This window comes from Podarcis gaigeae (assembly GCF_964106915.1).
Source record: "Podarcis gaigeae genome assembly, chromosome: 13".
In the NCBI taxonomy this organism is placed as follows: Eukaryota; Metazoa; Chordata; class Lepidosauria; order Squamata; family Lacertidae; genus Podarcis; species Podarcis gaigeae.
In genome coordinates this window covers 42,207,401-42,219,083 of record NC_139689.1, presented here as the reverse complement: position 1 = coordinate 42,219,083, position 11,683 = coordinate 42,207,401, and the positions used below count along the sequence as shown (strand labels likewise).

The following is an 11,683-nucleotide window of genomic DNA, read 5'->3' as shown; positions in this document are numbered from 1 at the left end:
TGAAAGTCACATTAGAAAGAACTTCAAATCCGTAAGGCAGAATCTGCCCTCTGTAAGTATCACCCGTGAGATGCCTGGGCAGGCTTTTATGGGCTACACCTACAAAGACATGTGAATGCCATCTATTAGTTGCCATTCAGATATTAAGTGCCTTCTCTACTATATATATGACCCACGTTTAGTTATTGATACAATAATGTGGAACACCCTAGAATCCACCTGCAATGAGTCTTCCATTTTTCCTTTCAACTCCTTGTTCACCAAACTTAATCCATCTACGGAAAGCAGTTTCCTTCCCTTGGCAATAAACACCTTTCTATAAATGAAATCATCCTTGATAGCGCAAACACATACCAAAGATGGAGGGAGGTCAATGATGGTCATGTTTTCAGAGGGCTCAATAGGTGCCTAAAGGACAAGACATAATGTCCTTGGCGCCTCATACCTCAAGGACAACCTCTCCTTGTATGAACTGACCCAGACACTGTGATCATCATGTGAGGCCCTTCTTTGTGTGCCTCCTGCATGGGAGGTCCGGAGGGTGGCAACACGAGAACAGGGTCTTTTCTGTCGTGGCTCCCTATTTGTGGAATGCTCTCCCAGGAAAGTTCGCCTGCTGCCTTCATTACATATCTTTAGGTGCCAGGTGAAAACATTCCTTTTCTCCCAGGCCTTTGGCTGATAAAACAATATGTTCTTTTAAATGGGGGAGGTGTTATTGGTTAATTTTTGTTCTTGGTTTTATTATGAATTTTCTCATTTTGTATTTTCATGTTGTGAACTGCCCTGTGATTTTGGGGCAGTATATAAATTTATTTAATTAATTAATTATAAGACAGAACGTGACCTTGGTAAACCAAGATTAGGAGGTTATTTTACTACTAGGCGATTTGCTCCATTTCCCTGGTCCCAGCCAAGCTCTCTCTTTTTCGTTCCCACCCAGGGCTACATTGTGCCAGGGCTTAGCTCAGGAACCTGTTTTCTCAAGTCTGATGGCAGAAGTTCCTCCTTTTCCTTCACTGAAAATCCCAGGTCCCTTTTTTTCCAGCAGCTTCAGAATTCTTCCACAGAGCTCTCAAAGAAAAAAAGACTGGCCTGATAAAAAGTCTGAATGAGGCAGATTTTTCCTCTTTAAGATGGAAAGGGAAGCAGCAACTAAGATCCTCCAGTTTAAACTTAGTCATATACCCTTCACCCAGAATCACTTCTCCTGCTTGTTCTGCCATTGTCCATCTGGACTAGGACTGAGCAATATCTTGATATATTGTCCAAAACCATTTTGAGTCTGTATCATGTTCACGGTTTCATTGTTTTTGACCTGGCAATATATTGCGAATCCTGGTGTGTCTGCGCACTATGCAGAAATCACCATGTGGGAGAAACAGTGAAGACAGCCAATGCTTCTACGTAGCTCCATCCTTATTTCAGACATTGTGATATATCGCAATGTTGAAAACCAAATATTGCCCAGCCCTAATCCGGACACTCCGGCCCTTAGCTTCACTATCTTCCAAGAGTAAGGTAAAGGTAAAGGACCCCTGGACAGTTAAGCCAAGTCAAAGGTGACTATGGGGTGCAGAGCTCATCTTGCTTTCAGGCCAAGCGAGCCAACGTTTATCCATAGACAGCTTTCCGGGTCATGTGGCCAGCATGACTAAACTGCTTCTGGTGCAACGAAACACCGTGAAGGATCCACACAGCTCTCCCTTTCACTGGGAATTTTAACCCTGGCAAACTATCCTTTCTCACAGACTCTGGGCTGTGAGTAACCTGTTACAAACAGCTTTGGTCCCTATGTCCCTCTATTCCAGCTCAGCTTTACTGCAGTATATGACAAAGAGCTAAGGATTCAAACATGTCACGTACTAATAAAATTCACAGAACTTTACTTAGATGGCAATAATACAACCTTGTAGAAGTTTAGAGATTTACTAGCCCAGCCCCAAATGAGAAGAAAAAGAAACAAAAATTAGGTGACACTTGGCTGCAGAAGATTACGCGTGCTGCACTAGGCTCTTAATTCAACTTCATAAAGGGTGTTGCCTCTCCCTGGCATACATACGTAGGAAACTGGGTTTCATTCACAGTTCCATCAACCAAAAGCAACCTTTGGCTAGAGTGAATATATAAAGGGGTTTCCAAATACTTCCCTCAACCATACAGTTTCCCCATATGTAGTTAATAAAAATAGAAAGTGACGAGGGGAGGGGGAAGGCAGCCACCACACAGTTCTTTGGTTACAGATGTTGGCCACGACCACTGAGCCCAACAAATTGGACAACAAAAATGTGTGTGTAGTTTTCTTTCAGTGCTTCAGAGGACTCCCTTCACCCCTCCCCACAGTCCTTGCCTAGGACAGATTTGCAGCTTTGAAAGCCAACACACACCAAAGTGTTTGAAAGGATTCCTTCCTCTGAGCACTCTGGGTCTGTGTGCATGCTGTGCCATATAACAGACAGAGGGGAGGGGAGGGAAGAAAAGAGAAGAGTCCAGCTGTAGTTCCGCGCTACCGCTTCCTCTCGCCTTTCTGTGTTCTCTTCTTCTCTTTCTCCTTACGTTCTTGCTTTGCCAACTTGTCCTTCTCCCGCTGGAGTTTGTCTTGCTCCTTCTTCCGATGCGACTCGTCCCGCAGATGCTCTCTTTCCAGCTTCCGGGCATTCATAACGGCTTCCAGGTTTGTGTTTCTGAACAGAGCTGACAAGGAGGGAGTTGAGGAGAACAAGGAACTCGACACACAGAGTGAATTATGAGCATCATTCCTCCTGCGACTGGCACATCAAAACAACTGCCCAAAGCTGGTTCATGGAAAGATTTAGAGCAGGGGTCAGCAAAGTTTTTCTGCAGGGGGCCAGCCCAGTGTCACTAAGACCTTGTGGGGGGCTGGACTATATTTTTTTTGGGGGGGGGGGGTAAATCTCCCCCCCGACTCTCCCCTCCCTTCTCCACAGCACCAGACGAGCCCCGGTGGACGCTTACCTGTGCCATGCGAGCGGCAGGGACTGGCGGCACAGGGGGACGATGAGCAGCATGAAACGGCTGGCTCCAGAGGGGCTGCTCTGCTTTAAATAGCGCTCAGCCAACCGCAGCACCTGTGCCTTGCGAATGGCGGCGGCAGGACAATAAGCGGCGCAAAAGGGCTTGCTCCAGAGAGGGGCTGCTTAAAATGGTGCTCAGCCAACCGTGGCTCAACAAAGCCCAGCCCCCTTCCTCCTCTAGGCAGGGCGGGGAGAAGCCAGGAGGAGGGAGAGAGGAGGCGCTGCCGTGGTGTAGGGGGGGGGGCGGGAATCGCACAGCCCAAACGATCAGAATCCCCATGCCGATCCACGTGGCGATTCGCGGACTGTCCGTGAGCCGGATCCAGAAGGCAACTGGGCCGAATCCGGCCCCCAGGCCTTAGTTTGCTAACCCATGATTTAGAGTCTGGGATCCCTGCATTCAATTCCCACATTTTCCTCATCTATACCCTTGATTTCCATTGACTTTATCTCAACCAACCTCACTTGTATTGAGAGGTAATACAATGAAAACTATATAGCAGCTTGGAGATTAGGAAGTGCTATATAAATTACCTGTAATATTTGTCGTATGAGCTACAGTAACCCAGCCAATTTAGCTTACAAGAAACACATGAAACCAAGTTCGACCAGCATCCAACTACTGGCAGATTTTTTCCTATTAACAAGCAGATATGAAATGACTCCATAACTCAGTATCTACAGCTTGCAACCCAATCACCACCCAGTAAGATTGTTTCATCCTTGCCTTCTCAAGATTCCCTTCCAGAGATTCCATACTATATACAATTGCTACCCCCTCAGACACAGTATTCCCTGCCAATTACTACCCCACTTTTGTTCTCAAATAAGTCAACGTTCCCCATCTCACATTGTGACCTTGGAATACCCTATTTGTAAGGATACATTTTTCGGAACTGACGGTCACTGCTGCTGCCCCAGGATCATCTTCGCCATCTGCTTCAGTGCGCCGAGTTAAGGGCATTTGGTCACTAATTAGGATTTGGGTGATATGGAATGCTGTGGTGGGAGGGGTGTTCTGGTGATGAGACAGCATGACCACAACCTCAAAAAAAAAAGGGACTCTGAAGCCGTTCAAGATACTGAAATCTGATTCCCCAATTCTGAAGATATTTGCTTGTAGATTATCCATCCTATCATGAGTACGGCAAGATGGAGATCTCCAACCTCTGCTTCTTCTCAGAAGCTGACAATCAGATTCCTAGCCATCGCAGCTCATAGGCAACAATAAACCGGCCGTTCATGATTGTATCTAGTCCGTTTTGAAAGCCATCTGTACTTGCACTCATCTCAAAGCATTTTTTTCTGTTAGTTTGCCTGACCAGTCCGCACCAGTTGGATATGTGACAATCACAGGCTGCCAATGTAATGGTGCATACTGCAATGAAATAAAAACCTATTTTCCATCTGATGGACTGCCGTTGTTGAAATCTGTTTTAAGGGAGAGTTTCAGATCTCTAATTACCCCTCATTAACCCATAATACACACACTGATCCACAGTGAATGTTCTTACAGTCCAAGGCAGAGAACTTTACTATAAATATGCATGTGCAGTGGAATCTTGGTTCTCGAACTTAATCCATTTCGGAAGTCCGTTCGACTCCCGAAATGTTCGAAAACCAAGGTGCAGCTTCCGATTGGCACAGGCAACCCAGAAACAATAGCCGACAGCAGCATCAGATGTTCAGCTCCCAAAAAAAGTTCGAAAACCAGAACACTTACTTCCAGGTTTTTGGCATTTGGGAGCCGATGTGTTCGTCAACTAAGCCCTTTGAGAACCAAGGTTCCACTGTATACTGTAATTTACTGTATACTGTAAACTAAGTTCATGGGGCAGAGCAGGCTATAAAGACCTCAAGGGCCTCTCTCCATAGGAATGCGGACCCCAGGATCATCTTTTGAGGCCCTTCTTCGTGCACCTCCTCCACGAGGTCCAGAGGTTGACAACAAAAGAATGGGCCTTTTCTGCAGTGAATCCCTGTCTGTGGAATGCTCTCCCTAGGGAGGTTCGGCTGGCACCTTCATTATACACCTTTAGGCGCCAGGCAAAAACATTCCTCTTCATATAGATCTTTGGCTGACCGACATCCAATGGTCTTTTAAAATGTGTTGGGGAGGAGGTGGTTTATTGGGTTGTGCATACACACACACACACACACACACACACACACACACATTCTGTGTTTTTACATTGTGATTTTATGTTGTGACCTCCCTGAGACCCGCGGGCATAGGGAAGTAGAGTGGTACCTCGGGTTAAGTACTTAATTTGTTCCAGAGGTTTGTTCTTAACCTGAAACTGTTCTTAACCTGAAGCACTACTTTAGCTAATGGGGCCTCCCGCCGCCGCCGCGCTGCCAGAGCACGATTTCTGTTCCCATCCTGAAGCAAAATTCTTAACCCAAGGTACTACTTCTGGGTTAGCGGAGTCTGTAACCTGAAGTGTATGTAACCTGAAGCATATGTAACCCGAGGCACCACTGTATATTTACTTACTAAGTAACTAACTAACAAATAATAATAATAATAGAGGGGGAAAGGAACCCATGGACTCCAACCCCTGAGTTACTGGATCAGCCAGCCAGAGAGTAGATTCAACATGCTTTGGGAATTTGCAGCACAAAGGATATTCCTCATCATCTGTCACCTCAGCATACTGTGCCAGGAGGGCAGCCTTCTGTAGTGTCTCTTCCTTGGCAACCTCTTTGGGCTTCACCACGATTTGTGCCTGTTTTTCAATTATGTTAGCTATAGCTTGGATCTCATCTGGGAAGGAAAGGGGACAAAGCAAGGGTAAAGAAAGAGAAGTCCAGGATCACCCTTGAACAACAACAACAACATTTATACCCTGCCCATCTGGCTGGGTTTCCCCAGCCACTCTGGGCGGCTCCCAACAGAGTATTAAAAACACGATAAAAGATCAAGCATTAAAAACTTCCCTAAAGAGGGCTGCCTTCAGATGTCTTCTGAAAGTCAGATAGTTGTTTATTTCCTTGACATCTGATGGGAGGGCGTTCCACAGGGCAGGTGCCACAGAGAAGGCCCTCTGCCTGGTTCCCTGTAACCTCACTTCTCACAGCCCTCGCAGCTGGACCTCAGTGTCGGGGCTGAACGACGGGGATGGAGATGCTTCTTCAGGTATACTGGACCAAGGCCATTTAGGGCTTTAAAGGTCAGCACCAACAGTTTGAATTGTGCTTGGAAACGTACATAGGCGAGCTGAGTCCTATTTGAATCTCACCCTTGGGGCCTTATGTTCTGTAGTTACAGCACAGTCAAGATACTGGAGAGGAACAGCTTGTGGCCAGTTTTCATGTGCTATTTTGAGCACAAGGCGAGTAACGTTTGGAATCAACATCAAAACAGTTCGGTATTTTAAGCAGGCCCCTAAAATAACTTCTCGCCCATCTCATCCCAAATTGCTTGCCCGAAATGCATTTTTTAAATTTTGCATCACTTCCAGAAGATATTCAAGCTCTGTCACATGTTTGAGCTGAACACAGAAATCATGAAAGATGAAGGTCAGACCCAAATCATTTTAAGAACACTGGGCACATTCCTACTACTCTTAAAGATTTTGATTTTTAAAAATATGTAAACATCATTACATCCATATGTATTTATACGCAAGTGCTGTACATACAAACATTCATAACGTAACAAAGATTAGTGTTTAAATTTGTCATTTTACACACATGAAATCAATACCATCTTTGTATTTCCTTAGCTTGTAGATTAAAAGAGGAGCCTATGATCAGGCAGCACATTACAGTATTTTACATAATTAAGCAAACATATCACAGGACTTTATTTTGCATCGCTAGCATTGCTCCTATTATCTGTGTAATAATTCTCCAGTAACGTTAAATGTTTTCCCACCACAAGTGGCTCAAGTCTCCTGTTGCTGCTTTGCAGTACCAACATCTGCTTTCTGTACCATACATCTTTTGTATTTTCGATGGCAAAAACCAATGTTCTGTTATAGCCAGACCTATGGAAAAATATCAAACTTTTATCAAACAGATAACCCTATTAACCTCTCGATAACTAATAAACCTTTCTGCCATTTATTCACAGAAGACTGAAAAATCCTTATTAAATCTATTGTTTATAATCTTGTAGGTCTCATGTACTCTTGGTTTTGTTGTACTGCTATAGTTTTGAATTTATGCTTTAATATTTTATTTTATATACCGTATTTTTCGCCCTATAGGACGCACTTTTTCCCCTCCAAAAATGAAGGGGAAATGCGTGTGCGTCCTATGGGGCGAATGCAGGCTTTCGCTGAAGCCTGGAGAGCGAGAGGGGTCGGTGCGCACAAGCTCGGGGGATAGCGGGGAGGCGGAGCGCCACCACCCCGCTATTCCCCGACCTGATCTGGGGGCTGGCGGGGGGGGGGGGGAGAAGCAAGCTTACTTCTCCCCATCGCCAGCCCCACAAGCTCAGGGGATAGCGGGGAGGCGGAGCGCCGCCACCCCGCTATTCCCCGACCTGATCTGGAGGCTGGCTGGGGGGAGAAGCAAGCTTGCTTCTCCCCCCCCCCCCAGCCCCACAAGCTTGGGGGATAGCGGGGAGGCAGAGCGCCGCCACCCCGCTATTCCCCGACCTGATCTGGAGGCTGGCGATGGGGAGAAGCAAGCTTGCTTCTCCCCCCCCACCAGTCCCACAAGCTTGGGGGATAGCGGGGAGGCAGAGCGCCGCCACCCCGCTATTCCCCGACCTGATCTGGAGGCTGGCGATGGGGAGAAGCAAGCTTGCTTCCCCCCCCCGCCAGCCCCACAAGCTCGGGGGATAGCGGGGAGGCAGAGCGCTGCCACCCCGCTATTCCCGGACCTGGTCTGGAGGCTGGCGGGCGGGGGGGGGGGGGGAGAAGCAAGCTCCTCCCCATCACCAGCCCCACCAGCTCGGGGGACAGCAGGGCAAGCCGCTGCCCCACGGAGGCTAGAGAAGCTGTCCCTGAAGGCAGAAGAGGGAGACGGAGCGCTCCGTCTCCCTCTTCTAGCTTGGGGATGGCTGCGCAAACCTGGGCGGGAAAAAATTTTTTCCCCTTGATTTCCCCCCCAAAAAACTAGGTGCGTCCTATGGGCCGGTGCGTCCTATAGGGCGAAAAATACGGTATACAGTTTTTACTGCAGGCTGCCCAGATAACTGTGTTATGGAGTGGTATATGGGTGCCACCAAATATATATATATATATATATATATATATATATATATATATATATATATATGAGAAATGCATGCAATATAGAATAGGGGGTAATTTTTCCCTTACTCTGTAATTGCTCTTCAGATTTATTTTATTTTACTTATTTGTTTTATTTATCCTGTCCTTACTTGCAAAGGAGTCAAAGCAGACAAACAATAAAGCGTTTTAAAAAAATATTATAAACAATTCCAATAAAGGTGCAGGCTGAGAAAGATCTCAATTTAAAAGGCTTGTTGGATAGAGGAAGGGCTTCAGTAGGTGCTGAAAAGCCAACAGAGACAGTGCTTGTCTAATATTCAAGGGGCGCAAATTCCAAAGGGCAGATGCCACAACACTAAAGGCCCAATTCCTACATTGTGTGGAACAAGATCTCCGGACAAGACAGTGTGTTCAAGAGATCCTCACCTGCAGAGTGAAAACAATTTTTCTAAAAAGCTTCCGTTACTGTTCCAGGGAACAGATGCCTGACAGATCAAGGGGGAGGAAAATAGGAAATAACAAGTAGGGTAAGGGCAGAAATGGGAGAAAAGACTTTAAACTTTTGGTCCAATAAGTTGAAAGCCATGCAGAAAGCACCCAGCAACCACTCCAGTGAGGCCAAAAGGAATGTGAAATACCTTCTTTCTTTTCATTACTTCCGTCATTTTGGGCCTTTGACCACCTTTCAACAATTTCTCTGCAAACTTCTTGTAGTACATCTTCATCCTGATTAAAAGAAAAGATGCTTGTCAGTGGAAGAGAAAGGTTTGTCCATCACAAAGACACAGTAAGGGACAACTTGGGAGACTTGGAATGCCAAACCTGGACCTGCCCCCTGGCCAATTTTTGTTTAAAGCCCTCATAGCCCTCCCAGAATTTAACCAAGGTGTAGCAAAAAGTTTAGCTTAGTTGTTTTCGTTTTTATTATGTATTTTGTGTTTTTTTATAATGTAAAACGATCTGCAGGTATAGGTTGGTATACAAATTTAATAAATAAATAAGAGAGATGGATACACTTTCAAGCAGGCTTCCTCAACCTCGGCCCTCCAGATGTTTTTGGCCTACAACTCCCATGATCCCTAGTGGTCGGGGATGATGGGAATTGTAGTCTCAAAACATCTGGAGGGCCGAGGTTGAGGAAGCCTGCTTGAAAGCTACTTTTCTCTCTCTTTTTTTACTTTGTACATCACATGTCTGTAACATGTTTATATTTGTATGATATGCTATGTCCGAGTGCGGGTAAAGAGACTAATTCACAGAGCGAAACACTCTTCAGGTCCACAGACTGATGACTATTGTGCCAATACAAAATATCAGATCTTTGCTCTCTCCCGCTCTCTCTGAAGCATGATGGGAGTTACAACTCATGGAGAGAATTATCTGAGAAAAGAAAATGGCTGGCATTCACAGTCTACCAACCTGGTCCTATGAGATGCATGAAGTGGGGAACCTCCCAATTACGTAAGGAGCCGCAATGAGCACAGGTCCTCCATGTTTCAGAAGCTCACCCTTCAACCCACAGGGGGCCGAGGAAACACAACAAGAGAGAGGACAGGACTCACCGCCACGGTCCCATGAATAAATAGAACACCTGGGGAGGACTATTATCTCATTGGAACCCTTACGACAACCCTGCAACGTAGATCGGCATTGTCCCCACATTACAGATACGGGTGGAGGGAGAGCTGGTTGCGGGACGCTTAAAAAGGATACCAACATACCAACCAAGTTCATGACAAGAAGCTAGATCAGGACCAGGAACAGTGTGTTGAAATTTCTGCATTGCAGGGGGGTTGGACTAGATGACCCTCAGGACCCCTTCAAACTGTACAATGATTCTAAGAGCCTTTTTAGCCAGTACACCACACAAGACTCATTGCATGGGGCTACCTTTGAAGGTGACCCGGAAACTACAATTAATCCAGAATGTGGCAGTTAGACTGCTAACTGGGAGTGGCCACCAAGACCATTTTACACCTGTCCTGTATGTTTCCGAGCACAATTAAGTGATGGTGCTGACCATTAAAGCCCTAAACGGCCTCGGTCCTGTATACCTGAAGCATCCTCTTCACCTCCATCGTTCAGCCCAGAGACTGAGGGCCTTCTGGCGGTTCCGTTACTGCGAGAAGTGAAGCTACAGGGAACCAGGCAGGGGGCCTACTCGGTAGTGGCACCCACCCAGTGGAACACCCTCCATCAGATGTCAAGGAAATAAACAACTATCTGACTTTTAGAAGACATCTGGAGGCAGCCCTGTTTAGGGAAGTTTTTTAATGTTTGATGTTTTATCGTGTTTTTAATATTCTGTTGGGAGCCGCCCAGAGTGGCTGGGGAAACCCAGCCAGATGGGCAGGGTATAAATTATTATAATATTGACTGAGATCCCCCACCCCAAAAACCCACAGCTCAACTAGTTCTGTCTGGTTCAAGCTGACTTATGCTTTTAATGCTTGATGTTTTATCGTGTTTTTAATATTTTGTTGGGAGCCGCCCAGAGTGGGTGGAGAGGCCCAGTCAGATGAGCGGGGTATAAATAAAATTATTATTATTATTATTATTATTACAGCGGACTCTTGGGTTGCGAACATGATCCGTGTGGGAGGCACGTTCGCAAGCTGCAGCGCCGTGTGTGCGCATGGGCAGGTTGCGATTCGGCGCTTCTGCACATGCGTGATTTAGTGGTTCTGCACATGTGTGAGCGCCGAAACCCGGAAGGAACCTGTTCTGGTACTTTCGGGTTCAGTGTGGTGTGCAACCCGAAAATAGGCAACCTCAAGTGTCTGTAACCCGAGGTACCTCTGTATTATTATTTTATATACAGAGACCTTTCGGCGCGTGGGGCAAGACGTGCCACCGACACAGATCGGGTCCAGCACCCTGGTGGGGTGGGTGGGAGGTGCATGTCACCCAAAACAGTTGCTTCCCTAGCGTGTCAGCCACGTGGAGGCAGAAATCCAGCTCGAGGGGCACTTTTCTAGGCACCTTTCCACCACCCCTCACAACTGGCCGCCCGAGGCAGCTGCCCCCATGGCAGGGCAGGGCCTGTGGGGAGGAATCGAACCCACTCCTCGCTATCCAGATCAGCTCCCTCCCCCAGAAGTTACTCACGGGAGAACCTGGCTTCCAGACAGGCAGGGGCGAAATAAGCTCCAGAACGGAGAGGGTCGCCTCGGCCCCCTTTCCCCCCTGGCGCTGCAATGCGGTGCGGTGGGTGTCGCGCTCACCTGCTCCCCCGCCGCCAGCGCCCCCGCCAGCCCTTCCAGCCGCTCGGCGTCGCACTCGGCCTCGCGCAGCACGCCCTGTATGTACCCGCCGTACACGTCCCCGTCGAGACCCAGTGCAGCCAGGCGCCCCTCCAGCCACGGCTCGAACGCGCAGGGCGCCGCCATCTTGGCTCGCCACCAACCCTGGGGAGGGGGAGGAGGAAGCGCGCCTGCGCGGCGGCTGCGGAAGCTGCGC

The 11,683-nt window shown here is 47.4% G+C and overlaps 1 protein-coding gene across 1 annotated transcript; it reads right to left on the bottom strand.

The window, feature by feature from the left end:
• Positions 1 to 1,869: 1,869 nt before the first annotated feature.
• CCDC43 (coiled-coil domain containing 43) lies at positions 1,870 to 11,676 on the bottom strand. The gene is made up of 5 exons (XM_083709949.1): positions 11,449 to 11,676; positions 8,863 to 8,950; positions 5,667 to 5,802; positions 3,921 to 3,979; positions 1,870 to 2,694 (listed from the first exon to the last, which is right to left on the bottom strand). The coding sequence occupies exons 1-5, from the start codon at positions 11,611 to 11,613 to the stop codon at positions 2,507 to 2,509; spliced, it is 636 nt and encodes a 211-aa protein (XP_083566075.1). The 5' UTR covers positions 11,614 to 11,676; the 3' UTR covers positions 1,870 to 2,506.
• Positions 11,677 to 11,683: the final 7 nt, after the last annotated feature.